The sequence below is a fragment of the Trichomycterus rosablanca genome, chromosome 18 (genome assembly GCF_030014385.1).
Source record: "Trichomycterus rosablanca isolate fTriRos1 chromosome 18, fTriRos1.hap1, whole genome shotgun sequence".
In the NCBI taxonomy this organism is placed as follows: domain Eukaryota; kingdom Metazoa; phylum Chordata; class Actinopteri; order Siluriformes; family Trichomycteridae; genus Trichomycterus; species Trichomycterus rosablanca.
In genome coordinates this window covers 136,507-154,347 of record NC_086005.1, presented here as the reverse complement: position 1 = coordinate 154,347, position 17,841 = coordinate 136,507, and the positions used below count along the sequence as shown (strand labels likewise).

Below are 17,841 nucleotides of genomic sequence, written 5' to 3'. Positions count from 1 at the left end.
ACCTGTGGCGCATCCTCAAGTGGAAGGTGGAGGAGTTCAAGGTGTCTAACATCCACCAGCTCCGTGATGTCATCATGGAGGAGTGGAAGAGGATTCCAGTAGCAACCTGTGCAGCTCTGGTGAATTCCATGCCCAGGAGGGTTAAGGCAGTGCTGGATAATAATGGTGGTCACACAAAATATTGACACTTTGGGCACAATTTGGACATGTTCACTGTGGGGTGTACTCACTTATGTTGCAGCTATTTAGACATTAATGGCTGTGTGTTGAGTTATTTTCAGAAGACAGTAAATCTACACTGCTATACAAGCTGTACACTGACTACTCTAAGTTATATCCAAGTTTCATTTCTATAGTGTTGTCCCATGAAAAGATATAATGAAATATTTGCAGAAATGTGAGGGGTGTACTCACTTTTGTGATACACTGTATGTGTGTGTTTTAGTACATATTACTATGTGTTTATTAGTGTATGTGCATGCGTGTGTGTGTGTATGTGTTTTGTGGGTATGAGTGTGTGTGTATTAGTGTGTGAGTGTATTAGTGTGTGTGTGTGTATGTGTGTGTTTTAGGACATATTACTATGTGTTTATTAGTGTATGTGCATGGTTGTGTGTATGTGTTTTGTGTGTATTAGTGTGTGTGTATGTGTGTGTGTGTTCAGGATCTGAAGACGTGGACTGACCGCACCACGTACTGACGGCAGATCGGACACTCGTTCATTTTCTTGCCGCAGTTGGTGCAGGTGATCATGTGACCACATTCCAGCAGGACACAGTCGATCACAGCGTCCATACAGATACGGCACATGTTCTCATCAGCCACGCCCAGAGGAGCCACGCCCAGGGAAGTCACGCCTACACACACACACATTAAAGAACAGAACGTTCGTGGTTTTATAAACAAGGCCTGGAAATGTGATCAAAAGTATGTAGACAGTTCCTGCTAATCCTGGTTCCTCTCAGGGTTCCCTGTGATATTAGGGGATTTCTGCTGCCACTGTCGCCCTCGGCGGTTCCATTTCTGACGTACCTGACCGGCCTAAAGCACCGCTGGGGATTAAACCCTAAATCCCAGCAGTAGTGGACTAGTATAATTTACTCACGCACCACTGAAGCTCTGAGCTTTCAGACAATAAATATTTTTAAAACAGTGCCGTCCAAATACTTCTGACTCTCGTACCACAGGTCTGGGTGTGTGTTCAGGACTGCAGGAGGGAGGAGCTTCAGTTTAATATCTGTCATTGTGAACCCATCAACACACACAACACACACACACACTGCAGATTAGCACTTAGCTGATTGGATGGGTTCAGTAAATTAGGGTGTGGCTCTGAGCCAGCATGAATCTGTGCAGCTGGAACATCACTGATCAGGAAGAGCATGAAGGTCCATCACAAACTCACATCTATCCAGAGTTCATGTAACCTCATGTCTCTAACCTTCCACCTACATCATCCAGAGACGCCACGTTCACACCACACGGATTAGACCTCCACCTGAACCTGATCAGATCCTCCACACACCCTTGGTACCATCATCATAGGGGCTGGATAACTTTGTTCTGGTAATAAATGAACTTTCTGTAACGGCATGTGAGTGTAACAGGACAAAATCTAAAGAAACGCTGATGGAGCTGAAGCCCCGCCCACTCAGGTACACGTGTGTGTGTGAGGTCAGGTGGAACTTACGGGCGTGGTCGTTGTGCAGGTGGTCCTGGTACAGTCGGTGGACTCGCTCCACCAGCTCCCACTTCTCACAGCAACCAGAAAAACTCACAAAGTTCCTCGCCAGGATCTCCTTCAGCTGCCTGACCGACAGTGAGGGGATCTCCTCCTCCCCCGAGAGATCAGAGAGGGACGCCCGGGCTCGCCTCTGAACCACCGGGGGGCGCTGCTCATTATCATCATCATCATCACACACACACACACACACACACACACACACACACACACACACACACAGAGCAGTAATTACACCCACTGATCATCACTTCAAAATCACCGATACTGACATCAATACTGTAATAAACAATCTGATTATTATTATTTATCTGACCTGTAAACATTCACTGGACTCCAGAGGGAGGAGAGACACTGAGGAAACATCTCCATTGTCCTGATACACACACATTAATACACACACATCAACACCCACACAAAACACATGAATACACATTATAGTACACGTGTGTATATATGTGTGTGTGTGTGAATGTGAGTGTGTGTGTATATATGAAAGTGTGTGTGTATGTGAGTGTGTGAGAGTGTGTGTGTGTATACAGTGGGGGAAATAAGTATTTGATCCCCTGCTGATTTTGTAAGTTTACCATTTTACAAAGACTTGAACAGTCTATAATTTTTATGGAAGGTTTATTTTAACAGAGAGAGACAGAATATCAACAAAAAATCCAGAAAAAAAACATTAAATAAAGGTTATAAATTAATTTGTATTTAATTAAGGGAAATAAGTATTTGATCCCCTACCAACCAGCAAGAATTCTGACCCCCACAGACCGGTTATGTGTCCATGAGGCACACAAATTAGTCCTGTCCCTGTATAAAAGACTCCGGTCACAGAATCAGTCTCTTCCATTCAAATCTCTGGACCACCATGGGCAAGACCAAAGAGCTATCAAAGGACGTCAGGGAGAAGATTGTAGACCTGCACAAGGCTGGAATGGGCTACAAGACCATCAGCAAGAAGCTTGGTGAGAAAGAGACCACTGTTGGTGCCATCATTCGAAAATGGAAGAAATACAAGATCACAGTCAATCACCCTCACTCTGGAGCTCCATGCAAGATCTCACCTGGTGGGGTAAGAATGATTCTTACCCTACACTCACATTCACACACACACACATATACACACGTGTACTATAATGTGTATTAATGTGTTTTGTGTGGGTATGTGAATCAGTGTGTATGTGAGTGTGTATGAGTGTGTATGTGTGTGTGTGAGAGTGTGTGTGTATATGTATGTGTGTGAGTGTGTGTGTGTGTGAGTGAGTGTGTGTGTGTATGTATGTGTGTGAGAGTGTGTGTGTGTACAGTGTATCACAAAAGTAAGTACACCCCTCACATTTCTGCAAATATTTCATTATATCTTTTCATGGGACAACACTATAGACATGAAACTTGGATATAACTTAGAGTAGTCAGTGTACAGCTTGTATAGCAGTGTAGATTTACTGTCTTCTGAAAATAACTCAACACACAGCCATTAATATCTAAATAGCTGGCAACATAAGTGAGTACACCCCACAGTGAACATGTCCAAATTGTGCCCAAATGTGTCGTTGTCCCTCCCTGGTGTCATGTGTCAAGGTCCCAGGTGTAAATGGGGAGCAGGGCTGTTAAATTTGGTGTTTTGGGTACAATTCTCTCATACTGGCCACTGGATATTTAACATGGCACCTCATGGCAAAGAACTCTCTGAGGATGTGAGAAATAGAATTGTTGCTCTCCACAAAGATGGCCTGGGCTATAAGAAGATTGCTAACACCCTGAAACTGAGCTACAGCATGGTGGCCAAGGTCATACAGCGGTTTTCCAGGACAGGTTCCACTCGGAACAGGCTTCGCCAGGGTCGACCAAAGAAGTCGAGTCCACGTGTTCGGCGTCATATCCAGAGGTTGGCTTAAAAAAATAGACACATGAGTGCTGCCAGCATTGCTGCAGAGGTTGAAGACGTGGGAGGACAGCCTGTCAGTGCTCAGACCATACGCCGCACACTGCATCGACTCAGTCTGCATGGTCGTCATCCCAGAAGGAAGCTGACGCACAAGAAAGCCCGCAAACAGTTTGCTGAAGACAAGCAGTCCAAGAACATGGATTACTGGAATGCCCTGTGGTCTGACGAGACCAAGATAAACTCGTTTGGCTCAGATGGTGTCCAGCATGTGTGGCGGCGCCCTGGTGAGAAGTACCGAGACAACTGTATCTTGCCTACAGTCGAGCATGGTGGTGGTAGCATCATGGTCTTGGGCTGCATGAGTGTTGCTGGCACTGGGGAGCTGCAGTTCATTGAGGGAAACATGAATTCCAACATGTACTGTGACATTCTGAAACATGATCCCCTCCCTTTGAAAACTGGGCCTCATGGCAGTTTTCCAACAGGATAACGACCCCAAACACAACCTCCAAGATGACAACTGCCTTGCTGAGGAAGCTGAAGGTAAAGGTGATGGACTAAACCCAATTGAGCACCTGTGGCGCATCCTCAAGTGGAAGGTGGAGGAGTTCAAGGTGTCTAACATCCACCAGCTCCGTGATGTCATCATAGAGGAGTGGAAGAGGATTCCAGTAGCAACCTGTGCAGCTCTGGTGAATTCCATGCCCAGGAGGGTTAAGGCAGTGCTGGATAATAATGGTGGTCACACAAAATATTGACACTTTGGGCACAATTTGGACATGTTCACTGTGGGGTGTACTCACTTATGTTGCCAGCCATTTAGACATTAATGGCTGTGTGTTGAGTTATTTTCAGAAGACAGTAAATCTACACTGCTATACAAGCTGTACACTGACTACTCTAAGTTATATCCAAGTTTCATGTCTATAGTGTTGTCCCATGAAAAGATATAATAAAATATTTGCAGAAATGTGAGGGGTGTACTTACTTTTGTGATACACTGTATGTATGTGTGTGAGAGTGTGTGTGTGTGTTTGTGAGTGTGTGTGTGTTTGTGAGTATGTGTGTGTTTGTGTGTATGTGTGTGTGAGTGTGTGTGTGTGTGTGTGTGTGAGTGTGTGTGAGTGTGTGTATGTATGTGTGTGAGAGTGTGAGTGTGTGTGTGTGAGTGTGAGTGTGTGTGAGTGTGTTTGTGTGTGAGTGTGTTTGTGTGTGTGTGTGAGTGTATGTGTGTGTGTGTGTGTGTGAGTGTGTGTGTTTGTGAGTGTGTGTGTGTGTGTGTGAGAGTGTGTATGTGTGTGAGTGTGTTTGTGTGTGTGTGTGAGTGTGTTTGTGTGTGTGTGAGTGTGTGTGTGTGTGTGTGTGAGTGTGTGTGTGTGTGTGTGTGAGTGTGAGTGTGTGTGTGTGAGTGTGTGTGTGTGTGTGTGTGTGAGTGTGTGTGTGTGTGTGTGTGTGTGTGTGTGAGTGTGTGTGTGTGTGAGTGTGTTTGTGTGTATGTATGTGTGTGAGAGTGTGAGTGTGTGTGTGTGAGTGTGTGTGTGTTTGTGTGTGTTTGTGAGTGTATGTGTGTGAGAGTGTGAGTGTGTGTGTGTGAGTGTGTGTGTGTGTGTGTGTGAGTGTGTGTGTGTGTGTGTGTGTGTGTGTGTGTGAGTGTGTGTGTGTGTGTGTGTGAGTGTGTGTGTGTGTGTGTGTGTGTGTGTGTGAGTGTGTGTGTGTGTGAGTGTGTGTGTGTGAGTGTGTTTGTGTGTATGTGTGTGAGTGTGTGTGTGTTTGTGTGTGAGTGTGTGTGTGTTTGTGAGTGTGTGTGTGTGAGTGTGTGTGAGTGTGTTTGTGTGTATGTATGTGTGTGAGTGTGTGTGTGTGAGTGTGTGTGAGTGTGTGTGAGTGTGTATGTGTGTGAGTGTGTTTGTGTGTGTGTGTGAGTGTGTTTGTGTGTATGTATGTGTGTGAGAGTGTGAGTGTGTGTGTGTGAGTGTGTGTTTGTGTGTGAGTGTGTGTGTGTTTGTGAGTGTGTGTGTGTGTGTGTGTGTGAGTGTATGTGAGTGTGTTTGTGTGTATGTATGTGTGTGAGTGTGTGTGTGTGTGTGTGAGTGTGTGTGAGTGTGTTTGTGTGTGAGTGTGAGTGTGTGTGTATGTATGTGTGTGTGTGAGTGTGTTTGTGTGTATGTATGTATGTGTGTGTGAGTGTGTGTGAGTGTGTTTGTGTGTGAGTGTGAGTGTGTGTGTATGTATGTGTGTGTGTGTGTGTGAGTGTGTGTGAGTGTGTTTGTGTGTGAGTGTGAGTGTGTGCAATAACAGATTTAGACCCTTTCTCTCTCAGTGCATTTACTGTTAAACCTCTAACCCCTCTGTCTGATCACAGCCAAATTACTGTGTTCATCAAAAAGACAGAAACTAACCCCACCACACACACACGGCCCAGTAAGCTGTACAACATCCCCAGATCCTACAGATGGGCTGAGAACAGCGCAGAGGAGTTCCAGAAAGCAATTAGCAGCACAGAAATCCAAACTAGCTTAGATAACTTTCTGGACACTGCGTACATTCACAGTAAAGAAGGAGTAAATCAGGCAGTTAAAAATATTAATCAGATCTTTAAAAATACAGCAAATAAAGCTCAATTAAAAATTAAATCTAAATCAAAACCTAAATCTACAAAAGATGACAGCTGGTTCGACAAAGACTGTCAAATGTTAAGAACAGAACTCCGTAAAATATCAAACCAAAAACACAGAGACCCAAACAACAGTAACACACGACTTCTTTACTGTGAAACCCTCAAACAATATAAACGTACACTCAGAACCAAAAAAGCTCAGTACACCCAAAAACAACTAACAATTATTGAACAATCAATCAACACACATCAATTCTGGGACAATTGGAACAAATTAAAACATAGAGAACAGGAAGAATTGGCCATTCAGGATGGGGATATCTGGACAACCCATTTCCAATCACTCTTTAAAAATGTAGAATTAGATTCAAATCCTGAACAAAATCAAATTATTAGTAAGTTAGAGGAACTGGAACGGGCTGTTAAAAACCACCAGAATCCTCTAGACTCTCTCATTACTGAGCAGGAACTTAAAGACAACATTAAAAAACTAAAAACAAAGAAATCATCAGGACCTGACGGGATCCTGAATGAAATGATCAAACACAGCAGCTCCAAATTTCACCTGGCGATGTTAAAAGTCTTTAACCTGGTTCTGAGTGTCGGTTCCTTCCCTGTAATCTGGAATCAAGGTCTCATAACACCCATCTACAAAAGTGGAGATAAATTCCACCCTAATAATTACCGGGGCATCTGTGTGAGCAGTAACCTGGGGAAGTTATTCTGTAGTATCATTAACTCACGATTATTACACTTCCTTACCCAACACAACGTCCTGAGTAAAAGTCAGATTGGTTTCCTACCAAATTACCGCACTACCGATCATATTTACACCCTACACACCCTGATCCAAAAATATGTAGTTCAAAATAACTCTAAAATATTTGCATGTTTTATTGATTTTAAAAAAGCTTTTGATTCCATTTGGCATGAAGGATTGTTTTATAAAATGTTAGAGAGTGGTGTAGGGGGTAAAACATATGATCTTATTAAATCCATGTACACAGAAAACCAGTGTGGAATAAGAATCGGCAGTAAGAGAAACATCTCATCTCTCAGGAGCGTGGAGTGAGACAGGGCTGCTGTTTAAGTCCAACTCTATTTAACATCTATATTAATGAATTGGCCTCCATGTTAGAGCACTCAGCCACGCCCGGTCTCACTCTACACGACTCCGAGATTAAACTCCTGCTGTATGCAGATGATCTGGTCCTGCTGTCCCCCAGCGCCCAGGGTCTCCAGCACAAACTGGACCTGCTGCAGCAGTACTGTCAGACCTGGGCCCTGACCGTCAACCTCAAAAAGACCAAAATTATGACCTTCCAGAAAAGAGCCAGATCTCAGGGAACCAAACACACATATAAATTAGGACACCATGAAATTGAGCACACTAAAGATTATACTTACCTCGGACTGAACATCAGTTCCACAGGAAACTTTAACCCGGCAGTAAATGAACTGAGAGAAAAAGCTCGCAGGGCGTCGACGCCATAAAACGTCAAACATTCGTGGAAATTCCGATTCGAATCTGGCTTAAAATTTTTGAATCAATAATTGAACCGATTGCTCTATATGGCAGTGAAGTTTGGGGTTCGCTTACACACCATCAATTCCATAATTGGGACAAACATCCATTAGAGACCCTGCACACAGAGTTCTGTAAAAGCATCCTAAAGGTGCACAGACACACCACGAACAATGCGTGCAGGGCAGAATTAGGCCGATTTCCACTAATTATAAACATACAGAGAAGAGCAATTAACTTCTGGAACCATCTAAATGAGAGCGACCCCCAAACTTATCATTATAAAGCCCTGAAACACCAAGAGCTGAGCAAACATACCAGTCCCCTCATCCAACTGGTCCTGAGTCACTGCACCCACACACCACTAACACACACAGATACACCACTAACACACACCGATACACTAATAACACACACAGACACTCTAACACACACAGATACACCAGTAACACACACAGATACACCACTAACACACACCGATACACCACTAACACACACAGACACTCAAATAACACACACTAACACAATAAAGACTCAGGAACAAGAGAAATCTGTAAACCCAATTAGAATAAACCAAATTACACAAAAACTCAGAACTAAATATCTGAATTATTGGGAAACTGAAACTAAAACTCAAAGTAAAATGCAGTGTTATTTGACCCTAAACAGACACTACAGTGCAGCAGATTATCTGAGCGCAGTATCCGACCCTAAATTAAGAAACACCCTGACGAGGTACAGACTGAGCGCACACGACCTGGCCGTGGAGACGGGGCGACACACCCGGTCCTGGCTGCCCCGGGAGGAGAGGTCGTGTCAGCACTGCACTCTCAGTACAGTAGAGACGGAGCTGCACTTCCTCACCCGGTGTACCAAGTACCACCACGTCCGCTCCCAATTCTTCCCTAAATTTAATAACATCATCCCCAACTTTACCTCCCTCCCAGACCCCGACACACTGCCCCACCTACTGGGGGAGCACAGAGAGAGCTGCACACTAGCAGCACTCTATACTTACACCTGCCACCAGGTGAGGGACAGTGGGTGACCATGTCTCATACACACACACACACACACACACACACACGCACAAACTGATTGTTTTACTACCTCATTATTGTAAATATTATACTTTTTATTGTTATTATTTTGCACTGTTTTTATTAATATTTTATTCTATTCTATATTTTTTGCACATGTAGCTGTTCTGTATATTTTTGTTCTTTCTTATTTTTATTGTTTATATTTCCCTGTAACTTGCTTTGGCAATACGAATGTCCTTATTTGTCATGCCAATAAAGCTTCTTTTGAGTTTTGAGTGTGTGTATGTATGTGTGTGTGTGTGTGAGTGTGTGTGAGTGTGTTTGTGTGTGAGTGTGAGTGTGTGTGTATGTATGTGTGTGTGTGTGAGTGTGTGTGAGTGTGTTTGTGTGTATGTATGTACAGTGTATCACAAAAGTGAGTACACCCCTCACATTTCTGCAAATATTTCATTATATCTTTTCATGGGACAACACTATAGACATGAAACTTGGATATAACTTAGAGTAGTCAGTGTACAGCTTGTATAGCAGTGTAGATTTACTGTCTTCTGAAAATAACTCAACACACAGCCATTAATGTCTAAATAGCTGCAACATAAGTGAGTACACCCCACAGTGAACATGTCCAAATTGTGCCCAAATGTGTCGTTGTCCCTCCCTGGTGTCATGTGTCAAGGACCCAGGTGTAAATGGGGAGCAGGGCTGTTAAATTTGGTGTTTTGGGTACAATTCTCTCATACTGGCCACTGGATATTCAACATGGCACCTCGTGGCAAAGAACTCTTTGAGGATGTGAGAAATAGAATTGTTGCTCTCCACAAAGATGGCCTGGGCTATAAGAAGATTGCTAACACCCTGAAACTGAGCTACAGCATGGTGGCCAAGGTCATACCGCGGTTTTCCAGGACAGGTTCCACTCGGAACAGGCTTCGCCAGGGTCGACCAAGGAAGTTGAGTCCACGTGTTCGGCGTCATATCCAGAGGTTGGCTTTAAAAAATAGACACATGAGTGCTGCCAGCATCGCTGCAGAGGTTGAAGACGTGGGAGGTCAGCCTGTCAGTGCTCAGACCATACGCCGCACACTGCATCAACTCGGTCTGCATGGTCGTCATCCCAGAAGGAAGCTGACGCACAAGAAAGCCCGCAAACAGTTTGCTGAAGACAAGCAGTCCAAGAACATGGATTACTGGAATGCCCTGTGGTCTGACGAGACCAAGATAAACTTGTTTGGCTCAGATGGTGTCCAGCATGTGTGGCGGCGCCCTGGTGAGAAGTACCAAGACAACTGTATCTTGCCTACAGTAAAGCATGGTGGTGGTAGCATCATGGTCTTGGGCTGCATGAGTGTTGCTGACACTGGGGAGCTGCAGTTCATTGAGGGAAACATGAATTCCAACATGTACTGTGACATTCTGAAACAGAGCATGATCCCCTCCCTTCGAAAACTGGGTCTCATGGCAGTTTTCCAACAGGATAACGACCCCAAACACAACCTCCAAGATGACAACTGCCTTGCTGAGGAAGCTGAAGGTAAAGGTGATGGACTAAACCCAATTGAGCACCTGTGGCGCATCCTCAAGTGGAAGGTGGAGGAGTTCAAGGTGTCTAACATCCACCAGCTCCGTGATGTCATCATGGAGGAGTGGAAGAGGATTCCAGTAGCAACCTGTGCAGCTCTGGTGAATTCCATGCCCAGGAGGGTTAAGGCAGTGCTGGATAATAATGGTGGTCACACAAAATATTGATACTTTTGGGCACAATTTGGACATGTTCACTGTGGGGTGTACTCACTTATGTTGCAGCTATTTAGACATTAATGGCTGTGTGTTGAGTTATTTTCAGAAGACAGTAAATCTACACTGCTATACAAGCTGTACACTGACTACTCTAAGTTATATCCAAGTTTCATGTCTATAGTGTTGTCCCATGAAAAGATATAATGAAATATTTGCAGAAATGTGAGGGGTGTACTTACTTTTGTGATACACTGTATGTGTGTGTGTGTGAGTGTGTGTGAGTGTGTTTGTGTGTGAGTGTGTGTGTATGTATGTGTGTGTGTGTGAGTGTGTGTGAGTGTTTGTGTGTATGTATGTATGTGTGTGTGTGTGAGTGTGTGTGAGTGTGTTTGTGTGTGAGTGTGTGTGTATGTATGTGTGTGTGTGTGAGTGTGTGTGAGTGTTTGTGTGTATGTATGTATGTGTGTGTGTGTGAGTGTGTGTGAGTGTGTTTGTGTGTGAGTGTGTGTGTATGTATGTGTGTGTGTGTGAGTGTGTGTGAGTGTGTTTGTGTGTATGTATGTATGTGTGTGTGTGTGAGTGTGTGTGAGTGTGTTTGTGTGTGAGTGTGAGTGTGTGTGTATGTATGTGTGTGTGTGTGAGTGTGTGTGAGTGTGTTTGTGTGTGAGTGTGTGTGTATGTATGTATGTGTGTGTGTGTGAGTGTGTGTGAGTGTTTGTGTGTATGTATGTATGTGTGTGTGTGTGAGTGTGTGTGAGTGTGTTTGTGTGTGAGTGTGTGTGTATGTATGTGTGTGTGTGTGAGTGTGTGTGAGTGTGTTTGTGTGTATGTATGTATGTGTGTGTGTGTGAGTGTGTGTGAGTGTGTTTGTGTGTGAGTGTGAGTGTGTGTGTATGTATGTGTGTGTGTGTGAGTGTGTGTGAGTGTGTTTGTGTGTGAGTGTGTGTGTATGTATGTGTGTGTGTGTGAGTGTGTGTGAGTGTTTGTGTGTATGTATGTATGTGTGTGTGTGTGAGTGTGTGTGAGTGTGTTTGTGTGTGAGTGTGTGTGTATGTATGTGTGTGTGTGTGAGTGTGTGTGAGTGTTTGTGTGTATGTATGTATGTGTGTGTGTGTGAGTGTGTGTGAGTGTGTTTGTGTGTGAGTGTGTGTGTATGTATGTGTGTGTGTGTGAGTGTGTGTGAGTGTTTGTGTGTATGTATGTATGTGTGTGTGTGTGAGTGTGTGTGAGTGTGTTTGTGTGTGAGTGTGTGTGTATGTATGTGTGTGTGTGTGAGTGTGTGTGAGTGTTTGTGTGTATGTATGTACAGTGTATCACAAAAGTGAGTACACCCCTCACATTTCTGCAGATATTTAAGTATATCTTTTCATGGGACAACACTGACAAAATGACACTTTGACACAATGAAAAGTAGTCTGTGTGCAGCTTATATAACAGTGTAAATTTATTCTTCCCTCAAAATAACTCAATATACAGCCATTAATGTCTAAACCACCGGCAACAAAAGTGAGTACACCCCTTAGTGAAAGTTCCTGAAGTGTCAATATTTTGTGTGGCCACCATTATTTCCCAGAACTGCCTTAACTCTCCTGGGCATGGAGTTTACCAGAGCTTCACAGGTTGCCACTGGATGCTTTTCCACTCCTCCATGACGACATCACGGAGCTGGCGGATATTCGAGACTTTGCGCTCCTCCACCTTCCGCTTGAGGATGCCCCAAAGATGTTCTATTGGGTTTAGGTCTGGAGACATGCTTGGCCAGTCCATCACCTTTACCCTCAGCCTCTTCAATAAAGCAGTGGTCGTCTTAGAGGTGTGTTTGGGGTCATTATCATGCTGGAACACTGCCCTGCGACCCAGTTTCCGGAGGGAGGGGATCATGCTCTGCTTCAGTATTTCACAGTACATATTGGAGTTCATGTGTCCCTCAATGAAATGTAACTCCCCAACACCTGCTGCACTCATGCAGGCCCAGACCATGGCATTCCCACCACCATGCTTGACTGTAGGCATGACACACTTATCTTTGTACTCCTCACCTGATTGCCGCCACACATGCTTGAGACCATCTGAACCAAACAAATTAATCTTGGTCTCATCAGACCATAGGACATGGTTCCAGTAATCCATGTCCTTTGTTGACATGTCTTCAGCAAACTGTTTGCTGGCTTTCTTGTGTAGAGACCTCAGAAGAGGCTTCCTTCTGGGGTGACAGCCATGCAGACCAATTTGATGTAGTGTGCGGCGTATGGTCTGAGCACTGACAGGCTGACCCCCCACCTTTTCAATCTCTGCAGCAATGCTGACAGCACTCCTGCGCCTATCTTTCAAAGACAGCAGTTGGATGTGACGCTGAGCACGTGCACTCAGCTTCTTTGGACGACCAACGCGAGGTCTGTTCTGAGTGGACACTGCTCTTTTAAAACGCTGGATGATCTTGGCCACTGTGCTGCAGCTCAGTTTCAGGGTGTTGGCAATCTTCTTGTAGCCTTGGCCATCTTCAGGTAGCGTAACAATTCGTCTTTTAAGATCCTCAGAGAGTTCTTTGCCATGAGGTGCCATGTTGGAACTTTCAGTGACCAGTATGAGAGAGTGTGAGAGCTGTACTACTAAATTGAACACACCTGCTCCCTATGCACACCTGAGACCTAGTAACACTAACAAATCACATGACATTTTGGAGGGAAAATGACAAGCAGTGCTCAATTTGGACATTTAGGGGTGTAGTCTCTTAGGGGTGTACTCACTTTTGTTGCCGGTGGTTTAGACATTAATGGCTGTATATTGAGTTATTTTGAGGGAAGAATAAATTTACACTGTTATATAAGCTGCACACAGACTACTTTTCATTGTGTCAAAGTGTCATTTTGTCAGTGTTGTCCCATGAAAAGATATACTTAAATATCTGCAGAAATGTGAGGGGTGTACTCACTTTTGTGATACACTGTATGTGTGTGTGTGTGAGTGTGTGTGAGTGTGTTTGTGTGTGAGTGTGTGTGTATGTATGTGTGTGTGTGTGAGTGTGTGTGAGTGTTTGTGTGTATGTATGTATGTGTGTGTGTGTGAGTGTGTGTGAGTGTGTTTGTGTGTGAGTGTGTGTGTATGTATGTGTGTGTGTGTGAGTGTGTGTGAGTGTGTTTGTGTGTATGTATGTATGTGTGTGTGTGTGAGTGTGTGTGAGTGTGTTTGTGTGTGAGTGTGAGTGTGTGTGTATGTATGTGTGTGTGTGTGAGTGTGTGTGAGTGTGTTTGTGTGTGAGTGTGTGTGAGTGTTTGTGTGTATGTATGTATGTGTGTGTGTGTGAGTGTGTGTGAGTGTGTTTGTGTGTGAGTGTGTGTGTATGTATGTGTGTGTGTGTGAGTGTGTGTGAGTGTTTGTGTGTATGTATGTATGTGTGTGTGTGTGAGTGTGTGTGAGTGTGTTTGTGTGTGAGTGTGTGTGTATGTATGTGTGTGTGTGTGAGTGTGTGTGAGTGTGTTTGTGTGTATGTATGTATGTGTGTGTGTGTGAGTGTGTGTGAGTGTGTTTGTGTGTGAGTGTGTGTGTATGTATGTGTGTGTGTGTGAGTGTGTGTGAGTGTGTTTGTGTGTGAGTGTGTGTGTATGTATGTGTGTGTGTGTGTGTGAGTGTGTGTGAGTGTTTGTGTGTATGTATGTATGTGTGTGTGTGTGAGTGTGTGTGAGTGTGTTTGTGTGTGAGTGTGTGTGTATGTATGTGTGTGTGTGTGAGTGTGTGTGAGTGTGTTTGTGTGTATGTATGTATGTGTGTGTGTGTGAGTGTGTGTGAGTGTGTTTGTGTGTGAGTGTGAGTGTGTGTGTATGTATGTGTGTGTGTGTGAGTGTGTGTGAGTGTGTTTGTGTGTATGTATGTATGTGTGTGTGTGTGAGTGTGTGTGAGTGTGTTTGTGTGTGAGTGTGAGTGTGTGTGTATGTATGTGTGTGTGTGTGAGTGTGTGTGAGTGTGTTTGTGTGTATGTATGTATGTATGTGTGTGTGTGTGAGTGTGTGTGAGTGTGTTTGTGTGTGAGTGTGTGTGTATGTATGTGTGTGTGTGTGAGTGTGTGTGAGTGTGTTTGTGTGTATGTATGTATGTGTGTGTGTGTGAGTGTGTTTGTGTGTGAGTGTGTGTGTATGTATGTGTGTGTGTGTGAGTGTGTTTGTGTGTATGTATGTATGTGTGTGTGTGTGAGTGTGTGTGAGTGTGTGTGTGTGAGTGTGTGTGAGTGTGTTTGTGTGTGAGTGTGAGTGTGTGTGTATGTATGTGTGTGTGTGTGAGTGTGTGTGTGTGTGTACCTCTCTGGTTCCTGAGTTGGTGTCAGTACTGTGTGTTTCTTCCTGAGGGGCGGAGTCGGGCAGTGCAGGCTGCAGGGGGACGGGCTGTGCAGCATTAACGGGCGTGGTCAGGGCAGGGGGTAGGGCATCCGTCTCCTCAGGCTCCTCCCCCTCTTCCTCCTGAAGCTCCGCCCCCCCGTGTCTCAGCACCAGTTCCACCAGTTCCTCTTTCTCGGTGCAGGCGTCGGTGCTGATGTCACGCAGCATGAGGTAGCGGCGCAGGTCTCGCACACGCAGACGCATGAGCCGCGCCCGCTGGAACGCCGTCGCCCACAACAGGTGGCACACGCAACACCTGCGCAGGTCCTCCTGCAGCACACAGCAGAGCGCACAGAAGCTCCGCCCACAGTCCGAGCACACGTACTGAACACACACACACACACACACACACTTTACATTAGTACAGAAATACTTATAGTTATTAAATATAATCATATTTAAATATGGACACGCCCACCTTTCTTCTTAGGACAGAAAAGGCGAGGCCACACGCTTTACACACAGTTCCATTGGTGGGGGCGGGACTTGACGGTGACTGGGAGGAGCTTGTCGAGGGATAGGGGGAGAACCCGGCCCCAGGAGCGAATCGGAAGGGACCGGCTCCTCCTCCAAACCCAGCCTGATGAGTCTGAACCGCCCCCGAACCAATCAGATCGTTCAACAAACCACAGCACGACGCCCACATGGAGGCCTGAGAGAGAGAGAGCGATACTTATACAGTAATACTGATGGTAATAGCATGGTAATCCTGGTTTCCATGGCAACAGTTAGCTAGCTAACGCAACACAACCAAACCAAACCGTATATATTTATAAATCCTGAGCTTCCTGATGACCTGCCGCACTGCATTGTGGGTAAAACACAGATGTGTGTGTGCTGAGCTGAAAAGCTGCTTAATAAATGCAATTATTCATTTACTGCAACGTTACGCCACAACTTTCACCGCTTAGAGGAAATGATGTCATCAGTGGGTTCAGGGTTGTGGTTACTGAGCCACTGATTGAAATCGTTGTTTCAATCTGACATTGTTTACACAGCACACACCAGTGATTCCCTGCTCCCAGTGTCCCACACTGCCAAACAACTAACTGGTTCCATTACTGCACCCAGATGTGGCTGGGAGCTGATTGATCAGTCGGTGTTCCGGTTCATCCCAGAGCTGTTGAGTGGAGCTGAGCTCAGGGCTCTGTGCAGGACACTGAAGTTTTTCTTTATGTTTTTATGTTCTCATGCTGGAACAGGAAAGGACCTTCCCTAAACTGTTGCTGCAAAGTTGGAAGCATTGGAATCACTTCCTTCATATGATTGATTTATTACACCTGTCTGTAGGGACAGTGGTAGCCTAGTGGGTAGAGCTTTGGGCTATCAACCGGAAGTCCAGGCTCTGCTATGCAGCCACTGTTGGGCCCTTGAGCAAGGCCCTCAACCCTGTCTGCTCCAGGGGCCCTGTACGATCCTGCGCTCTGACCCCAGCATCCTAACAAGCTGGGATATGTGAAGAAAGAATTTCATTGTACTGTACACGTGTATATGTATATATGATAAATAAAGTCTATCTCTGTAACTGTTGTGGCTGAAACACATGAATTAGAGGGGTGGTCCAATACTTTTGTCCATATAGTGTAAACCAGACAGCACTACAGACAAGTATCTTCATATTCCATCACCCACTAATGCCCAGTCCCACCACCACCACCACCATCATTGGTTATAATCATTACTGATCAGAATTCTTTGGACACCAGTAACAATGAGACCTGGTCCCTGTAGCTCTTATCCACTCATGCACAGTTAAACCAAACCCGTGATCAGATCATCTCCAGTCTCAGAGCTCTAAACCTGCAGGAGAACCCTGAACCCCTGATCAGATCTCAGCTGTAATCTCCTGATGATCTGGATGATGTTGCTGATGTTTACAGCTGAACACTTCCTGAAGCGAGCAGAAGCAGAACTGAGCTGTACAATATAATAAAAGGTTTCGGTACCTTCATATCAGCTGCAGGCTGCAGGATGTGAGCAGTGAAGTGTGGATGAGGAACATCAGGGCAGCAGGAACCATCAGAACCATCAGATCCACCATCAGAAGCTCAGACCTCCATCCTCTCCACCACACTGCATTACATCATGCGCCAGCGCTCATCCACCAATCACAGACCAGCATCAGCAGCCGGGCTGTAAACCAGCCAATCACAGCACGGCGGGCGGGGTTTACTCTCAGCTTTATATAGCGCTGATGACGCAGCCGGAGCGCCAGTCTTCATTTAAATTAGCATTAGCTTTCTGAGGTGTTTACATTAAATACATTAAACTATTATAGAGAATATTCACAATAAATATACAATTAAATACTGAAGTAATTATAATTAGTGTAAGATTAGAAACCCAGTTAAATCCTGTGTTTATTAAAGTTAAACTTTAATTCATATTGCAAATTTATCCAAAGTAACCGAGTGTTGAAACGGTACAGTACAAACAGTGGAAGCTTCGGGGCCTTGCTCAGGGGCCCAACAGCTTGGTTGCTTTTCAGACTCAACCCTCACCTTCCAATTAATATTACAGTACTTCGGGATCAATAAAGTATCCATCCATCCATCCATCCATCCATCTAGTACCTTCCACACTGCAAATGTAAATACACCATTTTAATTTATCTATTAATCATAATTCATTTCTACTTATTTATTTATTATAATTATTATAACGTGATGTTTTACACTTTGGTTCCATCCATGACAGGACGGGTCGTTACTGCTTACACAAGATTCATCAGTTCAGGTTTAATATCAAACACAGTCATGAACTATTTAGTGTCTCCAGTTCACCTCACTTACACGCCTCTGTACTGTGGGAGGAAACCGGAGCTCCCCACCTGGGAATTGAACCCAGGACCTTCTTACTGTGAGGTGACAGTACTAACCACCGAACCACCGTGCTGCCCCATTTTTACATATAATAA

General features: G+C 44.7%; 1 protein-coding gene across 1 annotated transcript; it reads right to left on the bottom strand.

Moving 5' to 3' along the window:
• Positions 1-444: 444 nt before the first annotated feature.
• rnf34b (ring finger protein 34b) lies at positions 445-15,572 on the bottom strand. The gene is made up of 5 exons (XM_063014156.1): positions 15,343-15,572; positions 14,847-15,248; positions 2,058-2,117; positions 1,691-1,892; positions 445-857 (listed from the first exon to the last, which is right to left on the bottom strand). Exons 1-5 carry the CDS (start codon positions 15,568-15,570, stop codon positions 661-663), a joined length of 1,089 nt encoding a protein of 362 aa, XP_062870226.1. The 5' UTR covers positions 15,571-15,572; the 3' UTR covers positions 445-660.
• Positions 15,573-17,841: the final 2,269 nt, after the last annotated feature.

Excerpts from the sequence above, each read along its gene's own strand:
- rnf34b (XM_063014156.1), bottom strand. The coding sequence starts at position 15,570 with ATGTGGGCGTCGTGCTGTGGTTTGTTGAACGATCTGATTGGTTCGGGG. Across the intron at positions 1,893-2,057 it reads AGTCCAGTGAATGTTTACAG|CGCCCCCCGGTGGTTCAGAG; the intron begins GTCAGATAAATA and ends GATAATGAGCAG. Across the intron at positions 858-1,690 it reads CCTGCACAACGACCACGCCC|GCGTGACTTCCCTGGGCGTG; the intron begins GTAAGTTCCACC and ends GTGTGTGTGTAG.